The 27261-nt window shown below is 45.6% G+C and overlaps 1 protein-coding gene across 7 annotated transcripts in view; it reads right to left on the bottom strand.

Annotated features, from left to right (window-relative positions):
* Window positions 1-27261, bottom strand: part of LOC119969104 (T-lymphoma invasion and metastasis-inducing protein 1-like) — a 420850-nt gene that overhangs the window by 152489 nt on the left and 241100 nt on the right. For all 7 annotated transcript variants that reach the window (XM_038802310.1, XM_038802316.1, XM_038802313.1 and 4 more), the window contains one exon: window positions 5946-6161. In XM_038802310.1, the coding sequence (XP_038658238.1) occupies window positions 5946-6161 (216 nt within the window). The remainder of the gene's footprint in view (window positions 1-5945; window positions 6162-27261) is intronic.

Raw genomic sequence — 27261 nt, 5'->3', positions numbered from 1 at the left:
TGGAAGTGTGACCACCTCAAAGGACGTGTTATCCACGACATGCTCAGCAGTGCAGATGCTGCACAGCAAATCCACCCTCACCTCCAGCTCCGAAATACGCTTAGCCAGTAGCTGCAGTTGGACACACCTTCCTGCACACATGGTCACCACAGACAACTGAAGCTTCCATGATTTTCCACACAGTACAGGAGGAGCATATCACAGATGCATGCCCTCCTGCCATGACTACCCTTAAGCCCCTTATTTACTCCCTTTTAACAAAACTTAAGCTATATAAGAATATTATTTACTTGCCTCCCTTAGGCTAACTTTACTTAATTAACCTACTTTGTTCACTAATATTACTTTATTATAATTACCCCAGGCTTACACTTATTTGTGCTGTTTCGCAGTTATTCACCTCCTCCAAACAAAAAAAAACAAAGAAAACCCTTTTTATACTCACAACTGTTTCAATGTGACACTGACGGCAAAGTCAATAAGGACAGGAATCCGACCTTGCTGTGCTCCGCTCCTGCCCAGACTAAGCTCCACGCTCAGTCTTTTCAGTTTCACTTTCTCCCAGTTTCATCTAACTCCCTGGGTTCATCCAACTCCAAAAGCACTCTCACTCAGCCAAAGCAGGCACTCTCAGTGCAGACCTATCTATAAAATGTTTCTTCAGCATTATTTGGGATGTGGATATCCATCAGCATTTATTGCCCTTCCTTAAGTGCCATCAAAATGTTTGCGGTAGATCACTATTTAACTGCTTGGTTAACCATGTTGTGAAGATGCTCCTTACTGTTTGATCGAGTGGTGATGAAAGAAGGATCATATGTTCCTACGTCATGGTGGTGTGTGAATTAGAGAAGAACTTGGAGGTAATGGTGTCCCTGTGCATCTACTGTCCCTATCCTTCCAGATGGTGGAGATCAAATTTGGGGAAATAGTGTCGAAGAAACATTGACATGTTGCTGCAATGTATCCTGTGTGCAGTCTCGGCATGGCAGTGGAGGATGTGGATGTTTAAAGCCAGTAAATGGAACCCAATCAAGAAAACAGCAATGTCCTGGATGGTCTTAAGCTTCTCCTGTTGCAGCTGTATCCATTCAGGCAAATGAAGAATATTCAATCTCAATCCTCTCTTGTACTTGTGGAGTGTGTCTGGGGAGTCGAGGGTGGAGTACATTAGAATGTCCAGCCACTGACCTGCACTTGTAGCCACAGTATTTTTATGGCTGTTTCAGCTGAGCGTCTGATCAATGGTGATACCCATCTGAACATATGAATAGGAAGCAGGAGAAGGCCACTCAACCCTTGGGCTAGCTCCACCATTTAATAAGATCATGGCTGATCTGATTGTAACCATTCCTGACTCTCCTCCCCCCCACCCACCCCCCAAATAGGGTTTCACGCCTTTGCTAATCAAACATTCATTGAGCTCTTCTTTAAAAATATTCAAAGATTCTGCTTCCACTGCATTTTGAGGAAGTGAATCCCTCAAAGGAAGAGGAGAGACACGATGCTCAGAGAAAACAAATCTCCTCATCTATCTTAAATGAGTGACTTCTTATTTTTAAACAGTGACCCCTAGTTCTAGATTCTCTCACACGAGGAAACACCGCTCCATATCAATCTCGTCAATATCCCTCAGAATCTTAAAATTTCAGTTGTCTCTTACTCTTCTAAGCTCTAGTTGATACAAAACTAACCTCTCCAACCTTTCCTCATGAGTCAACCCATTCATTTCAGGTATTAGTCTAGTAAACCTTCTGCAAACTACTTTGAATGCATTTCTATCTTTCCTTAAATGAGGACACCAATACTGTACACAATACTCCAGATGTGATCTCACCAATGCCCTATACAACTAAAGCATAACCTCCCTATTCTTGAATTAATTCCCCTCACAATAAATTAGAACATTCTATTAACTTTCCTAATTACTTGCTGTGCCTGTATGCTAACCTTATCTGATTCAAGCAACAGGGCACCCAGATTATCCCTCTGCACCTCACATCTACGCAATCTGTCACTATTTAGATCATCAGCTTTTTTATTGTTCCTGCCAAAATGAACAATTTTGCATTTGCCACATAATGCTTCATTTACCAGAGTTTTTCCCACTCACATAACCTATGTCCCTTTGTAGCCTCCTAAAGTCCTCCTCAGATTTTACTTTCCTATCTATCTTTGCATCATCAGCAAATTTAGCAATCATCCCTTCAGTCCCAATCATTTGTATAAATTGCAAGGAGTTGAGACTTCACTGATTCCTGTGGCAAATCCTGCCAACTATGTCAATATGTTAGCCCCTACACGATGAACATTGATCGTATGTAACAACTTTTGGTGAGGCACCTTGTCAAATGCCTCTGGAAATCTAAGTACATCCACTAGTTCTCTTATATACAAGGCATATGCGACTCCTTCAAAGAATTCCAACAAATTGGTTAAATATGATTTCCCTTTCACAAAACCATGTTGATTTGCCTGATTGCCTTGAATTTTTCTAAGTGCCTACTCTCACATCTTTAATAATAGCTTCTAACATTTTCCCGAGAACTGAAGTTAGGCTAACTTGCCTATTGTATCCTGCTTTCTATCTCCCTCCCTTTTTGAATAAATAGGTACATTTGCTCTCTTCCAATCTTTTGGAACCATCCCTAAACCTAGTAAATTTTGGAAAATTAAAACCAATGCATCAACTATCTCACTAGCCACTTTTTAAAAGTATTTAGAATATACATCAGCCAACTTTTCAGCCAACAGCTCCAACAATATGCTTGGTACCACTTCCCGAGCTGATTATAATTTTCCTCAGATCCTCCCATCCATTTCTGGGCTACTATTTGTGTCCTCTTTAGTGAAGGCAGATGCAAAACACCTGTTTAACTCATCCACCATAGCCCTACTTTCCATTTCGAATTTTCCAGTTACACTTTGTATAGGACCAACACTTACTTTGTTAACTCTTTTCAAATTTAAATATCTGTAGAAACTCATACTGTCCATCTTTACATTACTGGCCAGCTTATACTCTAGTTTTTCCTTCCTCACAATCTTTTTGTCATTCTTTGATGTCCTTTATATTCTTTTCAATCTTCTGGCCTGCACTCATCTTTGCACAAATTTTTTGTTAAGTTTCAACAGTAATACTGTCTTTAACTTTTTTAGTAAACCATAAATAATGGGCCCTCCCGTTAGAATTTTTCTTTCTCATTTGTATGTGTCGATTCATTGTATTCTGAAATATCCCTGTAAATGCTTGCTACTGAACATCTGTTGATCAATCTCTGAAGCTAATCTTGGATGTGCTCTTCTCTCCCTCAGACTGAATGTAAAATTCAATCATATTATGATTGCTGCTACCTCAGGATGCATTCAATATGAGGTTATCAATTAATCCTATCTCATTGCATAATACCAGGTTTAGTATAGCATGTCTTCTGGTTGGCTCTAACGTGCTGTTCCAAGAAACTATGCCGAAAACATTCCATCAATTCCTCATCTACACCTTTGCCCATCTGAATTTAGCAATCTATATGTAGATTAAAATCCACCATGATTATTGCAGGACCTTCTGACATGCTCACAATGCTGATAGTGGGGGATTTGATGATGGTAATGCCAACTGGTTTAGCATTGGACTAAATCGCTGGCTTTGAAAGCAGACCAAGGCAGGCCAGCAGCACGGTTCAAATCCCGTACCAGCCTCCCCGAACAGGCGCCAGAATGTGGCGACTAGGGGCTTTTCACAATAATTTCATTTGAAGCCTACTTGTGACAATAAGCGATTTTCATTTCATTTAATTTAATTTCAACAGATGTACAGGGGAGATTATTAGACTCTCTTGCTGGAGATAGTTGTGCCTGGCTAGTGTGGTGCGAATGTTATCAGCCATCTATTAGACCATGCCCGAATGTTGTCCAGGTCTTGCAGCATGCAGGCATGGAATATTTCATTATTGAGTATTTGCAAAAGGAACGGAATACTGTGCAATAATCAGTGAACACTTCCACTCCTGATCTTATGATGGAAGGGAGGTCTCGGTGCAGACTCAATGGGTCGAATGGCCTCCTTTTGCACTGTAGGGATTCTATGATTCTAACATTGTGCTGGTGTTTTTCTACATGTGCACTTAATCTAATCCCACTTTCCTGTTCTTTGCTTGTTCGCTTTATTGGTCCTCCTTTGACGTAAACATCTAATTCTATTTTTTAAGTATTTATATAAATGCTGCTACAATATGGTGTTAGAGATTTCAAAGATGCAATCATCATCTATGTAAAATTATTTGAAACCTCCCTATTTGTTTTCTACTATGCAAGCATACTCATTCATTTTGGGCCCCATATCTAAGGAAGGATATGCTGGCCTTGGAAATGGTCCAGAGGAGATTCACAAGAATCATCCCTGGAATGAAGAGCTCGTCGTATGAGGATCGGTTGAGGACTCTGGGTCTGTACTCGTTAGAGTTTAGAAGGATGAGGCGGGATCTTATTGAAACTTACAATATACTGCAAGGCCGGGATATAGTGGATGTAGAAATCATGTTTCCACTTGCAGGAAAAGCTAGAAGTAGAGGACACAATTTCAGACTAAAGGGATGATCCTTTAAAACAGAGATGAAGAGGAATTTCTTCAGCCAGAGGGTGGTGAATCTGTGGAACGCTTTGCCGCAGAATGCTGTGGAGGCCAAATCACTGAATGTCTTTAAGACAGAAATAAGATAGGTTCTTGATTGATATGGGGATCAGGAGTTATGGGGAGAAGGCAGGAGAATGGGGATGAGAAAATATCAGCCATGATTGAATGGCGGAGCAGACTCGATGGGCCGAGTGGCCTAATTCTGCTCTATGTCTTATGGTCTTATATTTAGATTAGAAAAATAATTAAACGTAAAATATTCCAATAATTTTTTCGAAAAAAATGGGTGATTTTAGTTATTCGATATCCTACACTGCAAAACACATTGCTCGAAATTGTAAGGAGCACGCGAGGCCCAGATTTCAGGGCTTAACTTAGATGTTACAAAGTTATAGCACAGACGAGCACTGTCAGAACATCATTAAAAAAAATATTAATATTGAATCTTGGAGGTTAGAAAGAAACACAGAAGTCTTTGGAAGGTTAATGAATAATCATCCTGGGCATCATCTTAATCAAATTTGTCTGGTGGAAATATACAGGGTAGAAATTGCTGCCTATATTACACTCTGTCCAATTTCCATTGAAGTAAAATCAGGTGGATCACAATTTATTTGGCTGATTCAAACCCATCAGTTTTCCACCGGGCAGATTAAGTTAAAATAATTACCCTGGCATATCATTTTATTATCACCTTGAAAAATCGAAAAAAAATTCTCTGCATAATAAACATTTGATTATGGTGCAAGGTGCTAATATGTCTCAACCTCATGTGCGAGGCTGGGGTGGATTCAATTAAAGGTGGTGCACAGCCGGCTGTTTAAGGGGGTGACGGGTAGCTGTGAACGATGCTAATCATGTTCATATATTCTGGTCCTGCCCGACGTTGGAAAAAGTTTGGCGGTCGATTTTTTTGCACCATGTTAGAGGTCCTAGGTAGATTTGGAACCTGGTCCCCTGGAGGCCAAATTCAGGGTGTCAGACCTGCCGGAGTTGCTGTGGGGGCAGATGTCTTAATCTTCCCCTCGTTGGTCACTCACAGACTGGTCTTGTTTGAGTGGAGCGCAGCTGCTCCCACCTGTTGCCTCGGCATGGCTCCAAATGGAGTCTCTAATGGAGTTTCTATACTTGGAGAAGGTGAAATTTGCTCTGAGAGTTGCACACGAGGGGTTCCACCAGAGATGACGTTTGTTTACCTTACAATTTGGGGATCTGGTTGCCATCAAGGGGTAAGTGGGGGGTGCATGTGAATAAAAATATAGATTTTTTAGAAATAAAAAAAAAAAATTGTAGTAGTGATGATGGTTCCTACCTTGATGGTTGGAAACAAACCCACTGTCGCTTAATGCATCTGTTGTTCCGACCCGTCGAAGGGGCGAGGTGCAAATATGCCCATCTACTGGCTGACCATATGTTCGTACAGTGAGAGAAAGTGAAGGTGCAGACAGGATAGTCTTCAAGTCAGATACAACCAGATCTTTAGCTTTCATTTTATTAATCTCCAAAACTTCATCGCCCACTTTTAGACCTAAATACAGAAGCGAAAGATGATCTGTTAACAATTTACAATTCAGCGGTCATTTAAATTTACAAATTGAAAAGCAAAATTGTTAGTTTTAAGTTATTCTCTCTTGATGCATTTTGTCAGGCGTAAAAGCAAATAATCAGTTCAGCAGGTCTTAGGAAGAAAGCCTGAGTGAGGAAGACATGGCAGCAGCTCTGCGTGGATCACTCACCAATTTCCCTTTATATGGAAAAAATAAGTTTGCCTTCTCTCAATACTGACAGCTTTATCATTTTTCTATTATCTGGCATCAGAAGCCCAACTATCGACAATTATGACAAATATTTAATGGTGGCTCATTTCACATCTTGAGTGTTCGAGTATAGGATGTAACCAAAGAAGTGGTTCAAACAGAGGTTTTGATTTGAGTTCAGAATAACAAGAGGTCAGTCCATATGACACTTTACGTGATATCAAGAAATTGCAGAAGGCACTGGATACTACAAAGGCTATGGATCCGAACAACATTCAGGCAATTATATTGAAGAGTTGTTCTCCAAAACTAACTGCTCCCCTAGCCAAGTTGTTCCAGTACAGCTACAACACTGGCAACTACCAGACAATGTGGAAAATTGCCCAGCTATGTCCTGTACACAAGAAACAGGACAAATTCAACCCAGCCAATTACTGCTCCATCAATCACTAATAAATTGATAGAAGGGATCGCCAAATGTGCCACCAAGCAACACTTATTCAGAAATAACCTACTCACTGATACTTAGTTTGGGTTCCGCCAGAACCACTAAACTCCTGTTCTCATTATAGCCTTAGTCCAAACATGTGTGAAAGAGAAACAGATATTGACATTGAGGCAGCATTTGAGTGAGTGTGGCATTAAGGAGCCTGAGCAAAACTGGATTCAATGGAAATCGGGGGAAATCTCTCCATATACCTAGCAAACAGGAATATGGTTGTGGTTGGTGGGGGCCAATCATCTCAGCTCCAGGACATCACTGCAGGAGTTCCTCAGGGTCGTATCCTAGGCGCAACCATCTTCATTGCTTCACCGTAAGGTCAGAATTGGGAAAGTTCAGCTGATGATTGTACATATTCAGAATCATCTGGGAGTCCTCAGATACTGAAGCAGACGTGTCCAATTGCAGCAAGAGTAGGGCATCATTCAGGTTTGGGTTGATAAGTGGCAAGTTACATTTGTGCCACATAGGTGCCAGGCAGTGACCATCTCCAACAAGAGATAATCTAACCACCTTCCATAGAACATAATAGTGCAGTACAGGCCCTTCGGCCCACTATGTTGCGCCGACCTGTGAAACCACTCTAAAGCCCATCTACACTATTCCCTGATCATCCATATGTTTATCCAATGACCATTTGAATGCGTTTCGTGTTGGCGAGTCCACTACTGTTGCAGGCAGGGCATTCCACACCCTTACTACTCTCTCAGTAAAGAACCTACCTCTGACATCTGTCCTGTATCTATCTCCCCTCAATTTAAAGCTATGTCCCCTCATGCTAGCCATCACCATCCAAGGAAAAAGGCTCTCACTGTCCACCCTATCTAATGCTCTGATCATCTTGTATGCCTCAATTAAGTCACCGCTTAACATTCTTCTCTCTAACGAAGACAGCCTGAAGTCCCTCAGCCTTTCCTCATAAGATCTTCCCTCCATACCAGGCAACATCCTGGTAAATCTCCTCTGCACCCTTTCCAATGCTTCCACATCCTTCCTATAATGCAGCGACCAGAACTGCACGCAATACTCCAAATGCGGTCGCACCAGAGTTTTGTACAACTGCAACATGACCTCATGGCTCCGAAACTCAATCCCTCTACCAATAAAAGTAACACACCGTACGCCTTCTTAACAACCCTATCAATCTGGGTGGCAACTTTCAGGGATCTATGTACATGGACACCGAGATCTCTCTGCTCATCGACACTACCAAGAATCTTACCATTAGCCCAGTACTCTGTCTTCCTGTTACTTCTTCCAAAATGAATCACCTCACACTTTTCTGCATTAAACTCCATTTGCCACCTCTCAGCCCAACTCTGCAGCTTATCGATGTCCCTCTGTAACCTGCAACATCCTTCCGCACTGTCCACAACTCCACTGACTTTAGTGTCATCTGCAAATTTACTCACCCATCCTTCTACGCCCTCCTACTGGTCATTTATAAAAATGACAAACAGCAGTGGCCCCAAAACAGATCCTGTGGTACACCACTAGTAACTGAACTCCAGGCTGAACATTTCCCATGAACCACCACCCTCTGTCTTCTTACAGCGAGCCAATTTCTGATCCAAACTGCTAAATCACCTTGAATCCTATGCCTCCGTATTTTCTGCAATAGCCTACCGTGGGGAACCTTATCAAACGGTTTAATGTAATCCATATACACCACATCAACTGCTTTACCCTCGTCCGCCTGTTTGGTCACCTTCTCAAAGAACTCAATAAGGTTGTGAGGCACGACCTACCCTTCTCAAAACCGTGTTGACTATCCCTAATCAAATTATTTCTTCCTAGATGATTATCAATCCTATCTCTTATAAACCTTTCCAAGACTTTGCCCACAACAGAAGTAAGGCTCACTGGTCTATAGTTACCGGGGTTTTCTCTACTCCCCTTCTTGAACAAGGGGACAACATTTGCTATCCTCCAGTCTTCTGGCACTATTCCCGTAGATAATGATGACATAAAGATCAAAGCCAAATGCTCAGCAATCTCCTGCCTAGCTTCCCAGAGAATCCTAGGATAAATCCCATCCGGCCCAGGGTACTTATCTATTTTCACACTTTCCAGAATCGCTAACACCTCCTCCTTATGAACCTCAAGCCCTTCCAGTCTAGTAGCCTGAGTCTCAGTATTCTCCTCGACAACATTGTCTTTTTCTTGCGTGAATACTGACGAAAAATATTCATTTAGCACCTCTCCTATCTCCTCGGACTCCACACACAACTTCCCACTACTGTCCTTGACTGGACCTACTCTTACCTCATCATTCTTTTATTCCTGACATACCGATAGAAAGCTTTAGGGTTATCCTTGATCCTACCTGCCAAAGACTTCTCATGTCCTCGCTTGGCTCGTCTTAGCTCTCTCTTTAGGTCCTTCCTAGCTCTCTCTTTAGGTCCTTCCTAGCTAACTTGTAACTCTCGAGCGCCATAACTAAACCTTCACGTCTCATCTTTACATAAGCCTCCTTCTTCCGCTTGACAAGTGATTCAACCACTTTAGTAAACCACGGTTCCCTCACTCGACCACTTCCTCCCTGCCTGACAGGTACATATTTATCAAGGACACGCAGTAGCTGTTCCTTGAACGAGCTCCACGTATCAATTGTGCCCATCCCCTGCAGTTTCCTTCCCCATCCTATGCATCCTAAGTCTTGCCTCGTCACATCATAATTGCCTTTCCCCAGCTATAACTCTTGCCCTGCGGTATATACCTGTCCCTTTCGTTAAAGTAAACGTAACTGAATTGTGGTCACTATCACCAAAGGGCTCACCTACCTCCAAATCTAGCACCTGTCCTGGTTCATTACCCAGTGCCAAATCCAATGTGGCCTCGCCTCTTGTTGGCATATCTACATACTGTGTCAGGAAACCCTCCTGCACACATTGGACAAAAACGGACCCATCTAACGGACTCGATCTATAGCATTTGCAGTCACTATTTGGAAATTATTACCCTTGCTGAATCCTCTACTATCAACATCCTGGAGGTTACCATTGACAAGAATCTGAACTGGGCCAGCCACAAGAGCAGTACAGAGGACAATTCACCTCCTGACTCCCCAAAGCCTGCCCACAATCTACAATAACAAGTCAGCAGTGTGATGGAATATTCTCCACTTGTCTGGATGAGTGCAACTCCAATAACACTAAAGAAGCCAAGCATCATCCAGGACAAATCATCCCACTTCATTGGCACCCCATTCATCACCTTAAACAATCGCTCCCTCCACCACCGATGCACAGTGGCAGAAGTGTGTATTATCTATCTCGCCAAGGCTTCGTCACCAACATCTTCTAAATCCCCAACCTCTACTACCAAGAACAAGGGCAACAGATGCATGGGAACAGTACCATCTGCAAGTTCCCTTCGAAGCCGCACAGCATCCTGACTTGGAAATATTTCACCATTCCTTCACTGGGTCAAAATCCTGGAACTCCTTTCCTAACACCATTGTGGGTATTTCTACCATACGTGGACTACAGCAGTTAAAGAAGGCGACTCTCCACAACCTTCTCAAGGACAATTAGGGATGGGCAATAAACGCTGGCCTAGTGAGCAATGTACTCATTATTTTGTTATGCTCTTGACATAGCATAAGCTGCTTCCTTGATGTACACTCTGACAAAGGAAGGTTCAGACTTGGAGATACCATTAACACATTTATTAAACTGTTAACGATTCTCCTACTTGGATTCGACTCTCCTGTTAATCCTGCTATAGCTACTCAGACTGACGAACCAGTCTGCTACAATCCACGTGGTGGGTGTGATGTGTTGAATCAACCCTGTGTACTCACTAAGTGTTCCACTGGAAAGAGAAAAATCATGTGTGCTGTGTCCTTATATATGGGTTGGTGTAATGCCCTCCTGTGGCAGTGTCACCTGTGTGTGTGTCGTGAATGCCCATTTGTCCTGTCCTATCTTACTGGCCTGTTGGTTGAATGTCTGTGTGACATGTCTCTCGTGCTCCCTCTAGTATCTATCTAGTCTACGTGGATTTACATTAACCCCTTGTGTATTTACAGTGATGCATATCACCACACTCATCTTGTGAAAGAATAAAAAATGTTTTATGTTTTTAAAAGTGTACAGGAATAAGGTAGAAAATCATAGGCCAGATAATCTTCCTCAGTTACGAATAAATGACTGGAGTCAGTAATTTAGGGTGAAATAGCTGCGCACATGGAGAAAACATTAATCATGGCCAGTCAGAAAAGATTTCCAAAAGGCAGGCCTAATTGTATAGAATTCTTTCAACAGGTAAGAGTGCATAACTGAAGGACACGAGTGGATCTGGCTCATAACGATTTTAAAAAAAACATTTGTCAATATATTGTAGGAGAGCTACAACAAAGATAATGATGTATAGAATAAAGAGGAATGTGACCATGTGCTTAAAGAGATAGATAGAGGGAAAGAGGCAAAGGACAGCTAAAGGAAATCTTAAGAATCCAGCTAGTTGGAGTCACCTTTTCCAAAATTCATATTTGCTCATTCCAAAGTTTCTGGGGGTTAAATTTGTTAGCCCCTGAAACTGGGTGTGCAAATTATACGATGCAGTTAACCCATTCCTGCTGAATGCAATAGGCAGCAAATGAATTTAATGCTGCCCCATGTTTTAAACAATTTTACCACCCAACCAGTGCTAACCGTTCTGTTGACTGGCCAGGTGCCTAAGAAGTGGAGCATTATTGTGAGTCGCTAGCACCAGCCACTAGCCTGTCCCTCTTAAAAGGATGGCTGTACGCTGTAGCTGGAGCAGATGCTCAACAGTCATAGGAGCGCTGAATCTGATCTGGGCAAGGTAAAAGAATTTGAGAAACTGTGATTGCTAAGGTTTTCGGACAATGCACAGGAGGTTTTGAGAGGGTGGGGGCGAATAGTGCAATACAGATATTCTCTCCAAGAAGCATTAATTAGCTGGAGACACGTCTTTCACTCCCATCGTCTGCCGAAGAGAGCTACGGCCCAATCTGATTGTGGCAGCAGTTGCCAGGACAGGGACTATGAGCAGCCACTAGATTTCAAGTCCTGGAGCTCAGGGCCAGGTAGGTGCGGGGGGTTACAGCAGGGAGGGGAGCTGAGGCCTGGGAGAGATGGGGTTGGTGCAGGGCAATGTCTGATGTGGAAAGAAGACATTGAGGGTAGAATAGTTTCGGATGTGGGAGGTCGGTACATTATGGTTAGTGGGAAACTGGAGGGGGTGCAGGTGGTATTAGTAAATGTGTATGTGCCAAATTGGGGATGATGTGGAGTTTATAAAGAGGATGCTGGGGAAGATACCGGACCTGGACTCGCACAGGTTGGTCATGGGAGGGGACATCAACACAGTTATTGACCCTGGTTTGGACCGGTCAAGCTCAAAATCGGGCAGGGTGCCGGCAATGGCAAAGGAACTAAAGGGGTCCATGGAGCAAATGGGTTGGGTGGGGAGGGGGGTGGATCCATGGAGATTTGGGCAGCTGAGGGTGAAGGGGTTCTCCTTCTACTCACACCTGCATAAAGTGTACTTCTGGATCGATTTCTTCATTTTGAGCAGGGGTGGTGGACACAGGGTACTCGGCGATCACAATCTCAGACAATGCTCCGCACTGGGTTGACCTGCAGGTTAGTAAAGACAGTAATCAGCACCCGCAATGGAGGTTAGATGTGGGACTTCTGGCTGACGAAGGGGTGTGCGAGCGGCTGAGGAAATGTATTCACAACTACCTGCAGGTCAACGACACGGGGAAATTTCAGCAGCGATGGTCTGGGAAGCACTGAAGGCAGTGGTCAGAGGGGAGCTGATCTCGATACGGGCCCATAGGGAGAAGGTGGACAGGGCAGAGATGGACCAACTGGTAAAGGAGATACTACAGATCGATAGGAGGTATGGGGAGACCCCAGAGGCAGGGCTTTTAAGGGAATGGCGGAGGGTACAGGTGGAGTTCGGCTTGGTAACCACAGGGAGGTTGGTGGAACAGCTGAGAAAGGCGAGGGGGGCGATCCATGAGTATGGAGAGGCCAGCAGAATGCTTGCACAGCAGCTTCGAAAGAGGGAGGCAGCCAGGGAGATAAGGAAAGTAAATGATGGAGATGGGAATCTGGTCAGAGATTCAGCAGGGGCGAATAAGGCGATTAGGGATTTCTACAGTAGGCTGTATAGGTTGGAACCCCCTACGGGGCCGGAGAGGATGAGACACTTCTTGGGAGGGCTGAATTTCCCAAAGGTGGACAGGGAGCTGGTAGAAGGGCTGGAGGCCCGAATCGGGTTGGAAGAGATAGTGGAGGGTCTGAAGGCAATGCAGGTGGGTAAAGCCTTGGGGCCGGACGGGTGGCCAGTGGAGCTTTATAAAACGTTCTCTGGGATATTGGGGCTGGTGTTGATGAGGATGTTCAAAGAGGCAAGGGAAAGAGGGGGGCTGCCCCCGACGATGTCACAGGCCATGATTTCGCTGATTCTGAGGCGAGCCAAGAACCCGGAGCTATGTGGGTCCTGCAGGCCGATATCCCTGTTGAATGTGGATGCCAAAATGCTGGCCAAAATTTTGTCCTCCAGGATTGAGGATTGTGTTCCGGATATTACTGGGGAGGACCAGACGGGGTTTGTTAAGGGTAGGCAGTTGGTGGCCAATATAAGGTTCTTAAATCTGATCATGATGCCCCTGGAAGGTAGGGAGGTGGAGGTACTGATTGCAATGGATGCAGAAAAGGCTTTTGATCGGGTAGAATGGGATTATCTGTGAGAGGTACTGCGATGGATTTGGGCGGGGCTCTATTGACTGGGTCAGGTTGCTGTGTCAGGCTCCTGTGGCAAGTGTACGGATGAATAGGACATTGGACTAATTTTGACTGCACCGGGGGACGAGATGGATGCCCCCTCTCCCCACTGTTGCTCGCGCTAGCTATAGAGCCGCTGGCAATTGCTCTGAGAGCCTCGAGGGGTTGGAAGGGGCTGGTCCGGGGGGTGATAGAGCACAGAGTCTCGCTCGATGCAGACAACCTGCTTCTTTATGTATCGGACCCATTAGAGGGGATGCAAGAAATCATGAAGATTCTAGGGGAGTTTGGTGGGTTTTCGGGGTATAAGCCAAATATGGGGAAAAGTGAGATATTTGCGGTCCAGGCAACGGGACAGGAGAGGCGATTGGGGGGCTGACGTTTAGATTAGTAGGGGGAAGCTTTAGGTACCTAGGAATTCAAGTGGAGCGGGAATGCGACCAGCTGCATAAATTAAATCTGGCCCGGCAAGTAGACCAAATAAAGGACGGTTTTCGGAGATGGGACGCGCTCCCATTGTCATTAGCTGGGAGGGTGCAGACGGTGAAGTTGACGGTCCTCCCGAGATTCCTGTTCATGTTTCAATGTCTCCCCATCTTTATTCTTCAGTCCTTTTTTAAACGGGTCAACAAAGTGGCTTTGTTTGGACGGGCAAGATCCCGCGGGTAAGGAAGGTAATGTTTGAGCGGAGTCGGGGAGAGGGTGGGCTGGCGCTGCCAAATTTTAGTAACTATTACTGGGCGGCGAATATAGCCATGATTAGGAAGTTGGTGGTGGGGGAGGGGTTGGTGGGGGAGGGGTTGCATGGGAGCGTACGGAGGCAGCTTCAGGCAAGGGCACCAGTTTGGCGGCGTTGATAACTGCGCCTCTGCCGTTCCCGCCGGTACGGTACTCCACCAGCCCCGTGCTGGTGGCAGCCCCGAGAGTCTGGGGGCAATGGAGGAGACACGTGGGAGCAGAGGGAGCATCGGTCTGGTCTCCAATCTGTCACTGGTTTCATAGAATTTACAGTGCAGAAGGAGGCTATTCGGCCCATCAAGTCTGCACCGGCCCTTGGAACGAGCACCCAACTTAAGCCCACTCGTCCAACCTATCCCCGTAACCTCACCTAACCTTTTTGGACACTAGGGGCAATTTAGCATTGCCAATGCACCTAACCTGCACATCTTTGGACTATGGGAGGAAACCGGAGCACCCGGCGGAAACCCACGCAGTCACGGGGAGAACGTGCAGACTGGGCACAGACAGTGATCCAAGCCGGGAATTGAACCTGGGACCCTGGAGCTGTAAAGCAATTGTGCTAACCACTATGCTACCATGCTGCCCACATAATAATCACCTGTTTGCCCCAGGAAGTATCGATGGGGGGGGGGTTCCGGATATGGTTGAGAGCAGGGATTGAGAGGATGGGGGATATGTTTATAGAGGGGAGCTTTCCAAGATGAGGGTGCTGGAGGAGAAGTTTGGGTTGGCGACGGGAAATGAATTCGGGTATCTGCAGGTGCGGGACTTCGTATGTAAACAGTTGTCAACCTTCCTGCTCCTACTGCGAAGGGGGATTCAGGACAGGGTAGTTTCCAGACCGTGGATAGGAGACGGGAGCGTCTTGAACATTTACAAGGAACGTATGGGGTCAGTCGAGACGCAGACCAAGGAGCTGAAGCGCAAGTGGGAGGAGGAGCTGGGAGGAGAGTTCGAGGATGGTCTATGGGCGGACGCGTTGAGTAGAGTCAACGCGTCCGCAACATGTGCCAGGCTCAGCCTGATACAATTTAAGGTTGTTCACCGGGCTCACATGACAGTGGCCCAGATGAGCAGATTCTTTGGGGTGGAAGACAGATGTGCAAAATGTGCAGGAGGACCAGCGAACCATGTCCACATGTTCTGGGCATCTCCGAAGCTTAGGGGATTCTGGCAGGGGTTTGCAGATGTCATGCCCACAGTGTTAAAAACAAGGGTGGCGCTGAGTCCAGAGGTGGCAATTTTCAGGGTGTCAGAAGACCCGGGAATCCAGGAGGAGAAAGAGGCAGATGTTCTGGCCTTTGCTTCCCTGGTCGCCCGGAGATAGATACTATTAGCTTGGAGGGACTCAAAGCCCCCGAAGTCGGAGACATGACTATCGGACATGGCTAGCTTTCTCCGTTTGAAAAAAATTAAGTTCGCCTTGAGGGGTCACCGTTAGGGTTCGCCCGGAGATGCCAACAGTTCGTCGTCGCGGAAAATTAATCGTCAGCAGAAGGCGGGCGGGTTAGTTTAGCTTCGAGTAGGGGATTAATAAAGGTGGGATGTACATTGTTTCATGTACATTGTTTATTGTGTTGTTGTTATAATACCAAAAAATACCTCAATAAAATGTTTATTAAAAAAAAAGAATGGTACTGCCATCCAGTGACTTCCCTGGGAGCTGCAGCTATAGCGATCACACGTTGAGTTTTTGTTTCGTTTCTGGTTTATTCACTCAAAGATTTCATAACTGCATCTTGGCCTGAGCTACACAGGGGCAGAGAGCTATGGGCAATTCCCCTTCAGCTGATGGCCACACGATATGGTTTCTCTTTGTTCAGGAGACCCAATTATACCATGGCTCAGATTCATCCATTGTGTTTCTCAATGTCACACCTGACACTTTGTGCCTCTGCTGCAAAAGTCAACAGAATATTGGGATTTACAAACGCAGGGTGATAAAAATCTTTCACGCGACTGTTCTATTCCCCAAGTATAGAGAAAAATTGAACAAGATCCTCCAACCCCAATGGCCCTTAGAATCAAAATTAAATATAATGAGGTAGTTCCATACAGAGAAAGAAACGGTGTTGAGGGAGAACAGAGAATTCAAATAACTCGATCCTTCAAGGAATTGTGGCAAAGACACCCATCGTCTCATTCAGAGCTGGATGTGGCAGTGTTGGAGCAGACACCCATCGTCTCATTCAGAGCTGGATGTGGCAGTGTTGGAGCAGACACCCATCGTCTCATTCAGAGCTGGATGTGGCAGTGTTGGAGCAGACACCCATCGTCTCATTCAGAGCTGGATGTGGCAGTGTTGGAGCAGAATCAGAGAAGAGCTAGGGAGACACCAGTGATACCAGTAAATTAATGTCAAGGAACAAATAGATGGGATGGGTTCAGATATGGATTCCAATTTATATCCTTGGCTGTCATTCTCTTGTACTGACTGCAGAGATCTTCGGTCCCACTGGAATTTAACCAGTGTACCAGCATTGTTTCCCAGTACAGAACACTAGAACGAGAGCTATCCTGCTCAAGAAGAGTTTCCCCTTCAACGCAGTGGATGGGGTTATGCAGAACAATGTGTCAGATTGTCAGCCACCTTAGCGTTTAAATCCAGTGCCAATTATCAGGTTCACTCACTGCCAACTACAACTTGGGAAATACATGGACCTAAGTCGGGAAATGTCGTAAAGCTATCCTCACCCTCTGATTGAGTAACCAAGAGGGAGAATCACTCACTCGATCACAGATTGCTTTTACTCAAGAGTGAACCCTCTGTGAAATGGGTTGCAATTTTTGCCTGAAGGTTACCTCATAACTTGGTTGTGGACCTGCTTATTCAAGCCGAGGTGGCCCTTGTACTGTGTATAGCTTACAATCCCCAAATAAATTAATACCGCAAGAAAATGAATTTCCCAGTGACTGACAGAAATAACCAAAGGACAAGATTTCACATCTTAAGACTTTTAATCTAACAAACTAACTGTAATCAATATACTTCAAACAGTCGTTTTTTTTTAAATTTAGGTACCCAAATCCTTTCTTTTGTAGCCACCTAAGATGGACACTGGGCTACCAAAATGAAGAACTGCTAAGGCTGCAGGGAGAAAACAGTCTTAGTAAGGACAAGCAGTTTGCAGAAGGCTAATTAGCATTCTGCACGTACAAAAACCAGTTTATGGCCAGGTGCAGGATCTCAGCTTAAGGTGTAAATGGCAACAACGATTTGCATAGTAATGAGGTGATCCAGATCTGGGCCCACACAATAGAAACATTTGGGTTTGAATGGATACTTTGAGTGGACGCCCAGACGAAACGGCACCAGAAGTATCCATCACAAAGAACCCTAGAGACCGCCCCACCCATCGAGAAGAGACCCTCAGATTGGGGGGTTTGGAAAATATCGATTGGGAGAAGACCCAATCGATATACAGCAGGTAGAGACCGCCCCGAAGAGGCACGGACTTTGGGGGGGGACCTATAAAAGCACATGGTCCGTTCTGTTTTGCTCCGGCTCTGTTGTTTGGCTCCGACTCTCTGCTGTCTTCATCGCTTTGCTGATACATCGCATCCGGACTCCAGTTCCATCACCAGCCGTTGAGCACCAGCCATCGTTCAGTAAGTGCCAAAACGCTCGCTACGTGACCCAGGCATTGCTTATACTCTAGCCGACTATTAGTGAACAGAAGGTGCAGTCCAGAAAGGAACAAAGGCCTTGTCCCCTGACCTTGCTGGTTCCTACTTAGATAAGTATTTAGTCGTTTAATAGTAGAAATAAGTATTAGTCTTTAGCGTATGCATGCGTATTTATTATATTGGTTATAATAAATATCAATCGTTTGAACTTACTAATCGGTGTACAGTTTTATTACTTTGAACCTGACCTTGATATACTTGTGAGGTGTCTAAATACGGCACCTGGCGACTCCGAGCAGAATTACATACACAGAGCTGTAGTAGTGTTAAGCACACGGCCTTTAAACGGAGGCGTGTTAATACACTCCAATAAACGCGTAATACACTCAAGTAAAACGTGCAACACTTTTTTCACAATAAGGGACAATTTAGCATGGCCAATCCACCTACCCTGCACATCTTTGGGTTGTGGGGGCAAAACCCAGGCAAACATGGGGATAATGTGCAAACTCCACATGGTCACTGACCCAGAGCTGGGAGCGAACCTGGGACCTCGGCGCTGTGAGGCAGCAGTGCTAGGCACAGCACCACCATGCTGCCCCATCAAACATTAGTTAACAGACAACTAATACAACTAAAGAAAAGTTACTTTTGCATTAACAAATTAATACAAAAAAGATACTTCTTGCAATCCCTTTTTCTGTGCACTGCACTTCTGGAAGATGGGAAGCAATATAAGATAAAGTCCAAAGATACTCTCAACTTTCCAGCAGGTTCACTTCTCCCTGACATGCCAGGTCAAATCTTCCAGTGTCTTTCGAAAATCGTTCAACTCAGTCCAAATTTAACTTTCAACAGCAAGACCCGTTTTCAGCAACTATTCTTTAAATCTACAAAAGTCCGACCTATTCTGTCCTCTTCTTTTCAAACAGAAAACAACGGTTTGCAATAATTCTGCTTAGTTATTAGCATAAAGGCAAATCACCCTGCTTTTCACAGTAGTATCTGCTTCATCTATCTCTCTCTCACCTTCTCTGAATTTGTGTCTTCAAAATGCAACTGTCCCTATTTCTGTATCAAGATATGAATACAGTTACATGATATTTTAATATGCTTTGGTTTCTTTCCTCATGACAAACAGATCGCATGAGCTTGTCTTCCGGAAGAGGTTTAATATGAACACTATACCCCTATCCAGAACATTCTGCTTCACTTTAAATTAAAGGAGACATTTCAAAACATCACCATCTTGTAAAAGCCAATTTTTGTAACAGTATCTAGAAATTTAGCTCTTCAAGTCTCGGCAGAGTAGTTGTTCAAAACCAGAAAAATACCTCACATTAACTAAACAAAACAAAAATAATAAATAAACAAGTATATTTAATTGTATAACCAATATTGTACAGCAAATCTACATGTGTTGTGATGTAGGTTGTCCATATTACCACTGGGCAGCAACTGCGGAAAGGGATAAAGGGGTGGATAAAGGAGCCAAAAGCAGAGTGGGTGTGAATGGAGGAGGGTTCCTGCACAGGGACCTCCCACAGGGACCTCCCTCCGGGCCCTGGCGATGGCTGCGCTCCCATCCCCACTGAACAAACACTCAACCAGTCCAGTGGTGAAAGCCACACTTCAGTCGTGGAACCAACTTTGACAACACTGCAGATTAACCAAAATGGCTGACAAGGTCCCCATCTGCAACAACCACAGGTTCACGCCCCCCTCCCCCCCAACACAAACGCAAAGATCAGTTTTTCTAATGATTTGAAGAAGGCCTTGGGGATGCAGATCGGTAAAAGATCTGAACAGGAAGAGGAACCTGGGCAATACTTTCATCTTGATCATCTGCACTCTCCCTGCCAGGGTGAGTGGGAGTGTGTCCCACCTCTGCAGGTCCTTTTTAACTTCCTCCACCAGACTGGTCAGGTTCTAATTTGTGGATCTGTGTCTAGTCAAGAGTGATTTGGATCCCCAGGTAGGGGAATTTGTGTCGGGTCTGTTTAAATGGCAGTCCTTCCCCCTTGCGGGTTCACCAGGAAGATCTCACTTCTGCTCAGGTTAAGTTTGCAGCCCGAGAAGGCTCTAAACTCTTTCAAGAGCGGCTTGCACAAGATGGCACTGGAGCGTGGCGACTCTCTGCGAGCTCTCTCTAACAGATCCTTTTTTATTTTCTTTTATTTCCTTTTCTTTTCATGTACTTAATGACCTGTTGAGTTGCTCGCAGAAAAATATTTTTCACTATGCCTCGGTACACGTGACAATGAACAAATCCAATGATTCCTTGCAAGCAGCTTCTCGGATCCAAGATGTAGAAGAGAAGGTCACCTGCATAGAGTGAGACTCTGTGCTCTCTGTCTCCTCTCCAGATCCCTTTCCAATTCTTTGCCATCCTGAACGCAATCGACAATGGTTCGACTGCGAGGGTGAACAGCAGCGGGGAGAACAGGCATCTCTGCCTTGTGCCTCTGTGCAGCTGGAAGTACTTAGAGCTGGTGGTATTTGTCCATACACTCGCCATGTGAAATGAAATGAAATGAAAATCGCTTATTGTCACGAGTAGGCTTCGATGAAGTTACTGTGAAAAGCCCCAAGTCGCCACATTCCGGCGCCTGTCCGGGGAGGCTGGTACGGGAATTGAACCGTGCTGCTGGCCTGCTTGGTCTGCTTTATAAGCCAGCGATTTAGCCTTGTGAGCTAAACCAGCCCCTGTGAGTGCTGTACAGGAATTTGACGCAGGCGGTGAACCCTGCTCCAAGCCCAAACTCTCCAGTAACTCCTATAAGAGTTTCCATTCGACTCTGTCAAAGGACTTTTCTGCTTCCAGGGAAATGATCACCTCAGGTGTTCTCTCCCTGATGGTGTCATCATCACGTTCAGCAGACTCCCGATGTTTGATGTTAGCTGTCTACCTTTCGCAAGGCCCGTTTGGTCTTCTGCTACCACTTCTGGTACGTAGTCCTCCAGTCTCCTGGCTAGGATGTTCACGCCCACATTTAGCAGTGAAATGGGTATGTAGGGCCGCATTCTGTTGGGTCTTTGTTTTTCTTGGGTATCAGCGAGATTGAGGCTTGCGCTAGCATAGGTGACAGGGTGCATCTCGCCAGCAACTCTGTGAACATCTCCCGCAGGTGCGGGGCCAGTGTCATCGCAAATGTTTTGTAGAAGTTCATCGGAAATCCATCTGGTCCCGGCGCCTTCCCCGGCAGCATGGAATTAATACTCTCCATGACTTCTTCCAGTTCTAATAGTGCTTCCAGCCCCCATTTTCTATCTTGCTCCACAACTGGCATGTCCAGTTCATTGAGGAACTGTTTGATCTGCAAGCCCATGTTGGGGCTGGGAGGTGTACAGCCCACAGGAGAAGGTCTCAAATGTCTTGTTGACCTTTTCTGGCTCTGCTATTAGTTTGCCTGTGTTGTCTCTAATGGGAGCTATTTCACTCGTGGCTGCCTGCTTTCTCAGCTGGTGAGCCAGCAGCTGGTTGGCTTTGTATCCATGTTCGTACAGGATTCCCCGTGCCTGCCGGATTGGTGCACTGCTTTCCCTGTGGAGAGCAGGTCAAAGTCCGTTTGTAGCTATACCCACTATAAAGAAGTCGATCTGTGAATATACATTGTGTACCTGGAAGAAAAAGAACGCCTTCTCCCCTGGGTGGGTAAACCGCCGTGGGTCAACTGCCCCCATCTACTCCATGAATATGCAGAGTTCGTTTTGCAATGTTGGAAGTCTTCCCCGTTTTAGGGCTCGAGCTGTCTGTCCATGGGTTCTATGCACAGTAAAGTCCCCCACCCCGATAAGTCATTGCGTGTCGACATCGGGGATTTCCGCCATAGTCTTTTTAATAAATTCCATGTCATCCCAGTTGAGGGAGCATACACATTAACCAGGACTACCGGTGCCCCATCCAGGACATCGCTGACCATGATGTACCATCTCCATCTCCCTCAGTCCGTAACCGTCCTCGCCACAGTTAACATTGTCCTCTTATTTAACAGTATGGCTATCCCCCTGGCCCTCGTCCCGTAGCAGGAATGGTAGGTCTGTCCCACCCAGCCCTTCCTTACCCGCAGCCAGTCATTCTCCCTCAGTTGAGTCTCTTGGAGGAAGACTATGTCAGCTTTCATACTTTTCAGTGCGCGAAGACTTTGGATCGTTTCACTGGAATGTTAAGTCCCCTGATTTTCCAGGTGACTATCCTGATAAAGTTTTTTTGCCCCTACTCCACCCCTCCCTCCTGCGGGATGGTGGACGCGCCCTTTTATAGGGGGGGGCATCCAAAATGGCCACGGTCACCGTTCTCCCCATGAGGTCCGACCCTTGCACTCTGGGGTTTCCGTTTCTCCAGGCGGCCGTTGTCACATGACCACCAACTGTGTATGCGCCATGTGGGTAAGCCCTGCACTCTGGGTTTTCTCTTTGTTCTCAAGTGGTTGCTTGTGGTGCCTGTGTGTTCCAAGTTGCCACATGTGGACTGTTGCAGCCAGCCTGATGCCCTTACTATCCTTGCTCCTAAGTTTCCCCAATAGCACTTTCTCCCCCTCCCCCCCCCCCCCCTCCTCCGCCCACCCTCCTGTTGTTGTGTCCTCCCCCATGTTCCCTTCCCCCTTTTTCTTCCCCTGGTTATTCCCCCGTTACTGATGCATTACTCCCTTTCCCAGGCGCACTCCCCCCTGCTGGAGATGAGCCACCGCACCCTCTCTCACTCATGCTTCCTGGTGCTAGCTTACCCGCTAGGGTGGTGGCCTTCCTCCCGAGGTCGGCATCCACCCATCGCCCACTATCTCCCTACCTGCCGTTCTCCTCACCGTTTTCTGCATTCTGCTGCCCTCGCTCTCTCGTTCCTCTGTCGCAACTCCGTCCTCAGAACAGGGCAATGCAGTCCCACGCAAAGTGTCCTTTGAGTTGGTTAATTAAATTAGCAAGTAAAGTCTCTCTGGGTTCTCTTTTCACCGCTGTCCCTGCTGCTATTTCTCCAGCCTTTTTTCCAGGACAAATTTGGCCGCATCTGCAGGGGCCGTGAAGAAGTGTTCCCTGCCCTGGAGTGTGACCCAGAGTTTGGCTGGGTATAGCATCCCAATTTTTACACCGCTCTTGTACAGGCTGCCTTCGCCCTGATGATCTCAGCCTCAAAGTCTTGGTGGATCCTGATCTGGTGACCTTCCCAGATAGTTTTTCATTTGTCTTGCCCAGCACAGGATTCTTTCCCGGTCTTGATACCTGTGCATTTTGGAGATTATCACACTCGCTTGCTCTCCAGCCTTGGGTCTTCGACGGAGCGCCCAGTGGGCTCTGCTATTTCTGGTGGGTTGGGGAAGCTATCCCTTCCCACCAGATTGCCTAGCATTTGGGCTACATAGTCTGTGGGGTCCCTCCCTTCAATCCCTTCCAGCAGGTTTTGGTGCCTTGATCGGTTTTCCTGATTTTTTATCTTTCCTCTCAGACTCTCTGCGTTGCAACCAACCTTGTTATTTCCTTTTCCAGGATGGCGATCCAGTCGATCTGGTCTGTTGAGGCTTTTTCTCGCTCTCCTGGGCCCCCGATCACCTCTCCGCCTTGTCCAGAGTCACCTGCATGGTCACCAGAGCTTCGGTGACCGCCACCCTGACCGCAGCCTGGATATAGATCTTCGTCTCCTCTCTATGTACTCTCAGTTCACTTGAGAGAAACATCCTCCAACCACCCTCCAGTGAGGATGACCGGGGTGGGGCGTGCGTGTCGGTCCTTCTCGCTCTGGCGTGGCTAGGGCTTCATCACCTTGTGCGTCTGCTAGCTCAGCCACTTGCTTCTCCTGGCTTTTCCCCATTTCCCATCTCTTTGCAGCTCTGGAGTTGCTGTTGCTCAGCATCTCCATTCGTGTGTATGTCGGTTGGGGTACAGGGATACCGTTTTCCCTGTATTAGCGGGCTGTTTCGAGTAAAAGAGCCTATTTTCAGGTTCATTGGAGAAGAGCCACCTGATGTGCGATGACTCAGCACATTCCCATCACCAGAAGTCACCTTTTCTAGTTCTCATGAAAGCTGATTGACCTGAAGCATGAACTCAGTTTCTCTCAACACAAAGGATGCCTGGCTGACTGAGTATTTCCAATACCTTTGTTATTTATCACAGTTACACGGCTTGGGGTTTTCGCTCCACGTTGCTCTCGAGAACCAAATTGTGTCTATGTAATTTTTCGGGTTCCTGAAAATCTTCCAGTGTCACGTCTGATGAATGAGAGAATGCCCCAGAAATTAATCCCCATTTATTTTCAGACAGCATGCTGAAACTGTCCATTCAACCAATAGATTGGAATTCATTAAAGGCCTGTAAAGATCATGGTAATCACAAAGTTGTTGCTCTCCAACCTCTGCATGAAAGAATGGCCTGAATTCTTCCAGTTTTCATGATGGAACAAGATTCCACTGCACATGAAGCCGAACACAAATTTCAATGACTATTAAGTAGAATGTCACAATGGGGTACTACTGCCAGTACTCTAAAGATAGCATGCAATAGCATTACAGAACAAAAAGGCACTATTCAGTATTTGACCTCCAGGCAGTTTCACAGAAGCAATGAGGGTCGTGCATGCTTCACTGTCTCTACTGTGCTCGACTGACATTCATTTTGATCCATATGATACACTTCTGGGGAAAAATCTGTTTCTGAAACATTGGAATTGTGTACAGCCCATGGTTATGACTGAAATCAGTATCTGCTGTAATTTGGAGCTACAGAAACCTGCAGCTGGATTGTGTTTTCCAATGTCCTTTTGAGCAGGAAAATTAATGGAGAACAAGAATTAAAACTAACCAAGGGACAGGGCATGCCCACTGAAGACAGCATGACAATCTAACTACATTCACAGGACCACCATCACTCAGCAACTAAAATGAATCTAACCAATTATCATTTCACCCTTCGCCCCTAACCCTCAAAATAGCCCAGTCTCAACTAGTGCACTGGTTACTTTAGTCTTCAAATCCTCATTCTGAGGAATTATTTGTTTTTCTAAGCTCTCTGCTGCCTGTCATTATGGTTTACCCTACCCTCCAAGTCCAATATGCACTCTCCATAAGTACGTATTTTTGGTGCTATCATGACTATATTGCCCTATCTCCTTCTACTGTCCATATGACAAATCTATTCAATATTCTCAATCTTGCCTAGGTCGTCCAGGTGCCCTTTCATTCTGTTCTTTTCTTTCAGCAGTAAATCCCGAACAGACTATTAACTTCACGTTTACTACCATTCCTGGCTCAAGTTCAAGAACTCGGGTGGCACGGTGGCAGAGTGGTTAGCACTGCTGCCTCACAGCACCAGAGACTTGGGTTCAATTCCAGCCTTGGGGACTGTCTGTGTGGAGTTTGTACTTTCTCCCCGTGTCTGTGTGGGTTTCCTCCGGGTGTTCTGGTTTTCACCCACAGTCCAAAGAAGTGCAGGTTAGGTGAATTGCCATGATAAATTGTCCCCGAGTGTCCAAAAATATGTAGGTTCGGTGTAGTTACGGGTATAAGGGTGGAGAAGTGGGCCTAGGGAGGGTGCTCTTTCAGAGGGTCAGTGTAGACTTGAATAGCCTCCTTCTGCACTGTAGGGATTCTATGCTTTTAACTCCCTCTTTACATCTCATTATTCTTCAGCAAACCTATCGTGGCACCTGTCCAATCTCTGGTAGAGTAGCAATGCAAACTCTCATCTTCTGTTCCTAACAACCACCCTACACTGCACACCTCCTGGAAGTTAACTTCTCTCACCTCTCCTCTGTCCTCCTTTCCTCTTCCACTGCCTCCTTTTCCCTGCTGGTACATCAGATACATGAAATCTTCCTCAAGAACATTTTACCCTCTCACAAACAACGTTCATTCACATTCCATTACACATCAATTATCGACATTCGAACCCTCATAGAAAACCAATTCATAACCTGGAATGGCTTTCCCTTAACCTTTGCTTGGATATATGATTCATCATGAGCCCAAACTGTTGCAGCTACAATATATTTTTTATTGTCAAAACTAATCCCATCTTCTTCCCCCTACTCTGAAGTACCTGTTTCCTTATTTGAGCACTTCAACTTCTTCCCACCTATCTTGCAACGACTTTGTCATCAACCCACTCCCAATTCTCTAACTTTCTTGGCTAGATCTTTGCTCTTTCAACACCACTTAGTCTTTGCTCCAAATCCCCATGCATTGTTGATGACTTCAACCTTCATCCTACTCCTGCTTACTTCCTCTCCTTTTGGCCTCCTGTCCTCATTTAACTACACCTTTAATGCCAATTTCTTTCCACAATCATCCACAGCATTTCACATTGCCTTGCTAACTCAGAGGTCCTGATCATTTATACGGTTAACTTTGATAACTTCTCCTTCTCTACTTCCCAATTTCCTGTAAACATTGACCTCTTCCCTTTGAAAAAGCAGCCACTCCTCCCATTCCTACACCAATCTGCTCTTCGCTTCATAGTTTACCTTCGTCCTTCTGCCCATCCCAACATCGGTGATGGCATTTGCCATTACCTTTACCCCAAGACATCCGGAGCATATACCGACAATCAAGTGTCCTTCTTTTCATGAGAAACTGCCTCTTTGAAAATCCTTTCTCTACCTTCACGTTCCCATCCCCTCTAGATTCACCCGAGTATGAGCTGCAAGGAGCCTTTCCACCAGCTACAAGGTACAAGTTAGGAGTGTGATGGAATACTCTCCACTTGGCTGAATGAGTGCAGCTCCAACAACATCCAAAAAGAATGGCACTATACAGGACAAACCAGCTTGTTTGTGCCATCTACCATGTTAAACATTACCAATGAACCATGTCTTCTTTGTGCACCATCTACAAAATGCACTGCAGCAACTCAAGATTTCATAGACAGCACTTTCTAAACCCATATCTTTACGAGCTTAAATGGACAAAGTAGCAGATGCATGGGAATACCAACATGTTCAAGTTTGTCTCTGTGTCACCATTCCCTCATTGTTACTGCATCAAAATTCATTACTGTGAGAGATGCACTGCGGCAGCTCAAGAAGTGGCTCCTTCAAGGCAAATCAGGAAGGTAATAATGTTGACCTTGCCAGCAGCACGTACATCCCATGAACAATTAAAAAAGACTGATCAATTTTTTCACCTGCGCTAAGATTATCTGCAAAGATGCCTAATCAGCCACCACTCTTTTTTTAAACATGAGATTTCTCCAAAGACCCATCATTGTTGAGCTATATGCTGCCCTTTGGTATTATCCTCAGGTTGG

Source organism: Scyliorhinus canicula, chromosome 7 (assembly GCF_902713615.1).
Source record: "Scyliorhinus canicula chromosome 7, sScyCan1.1, whole genome shotgun sequence".
Lineage (NCBI taxonomy): Eukaryota > Metazoa > Chordata > Chondrichthyes > Carcharhiniformes > Scyliorhinidae > Scyliorhinus > Scyliorhinus canicula.
This window is presented reverse-complemented; position numbering and strand designations above follow the sequence as displayed.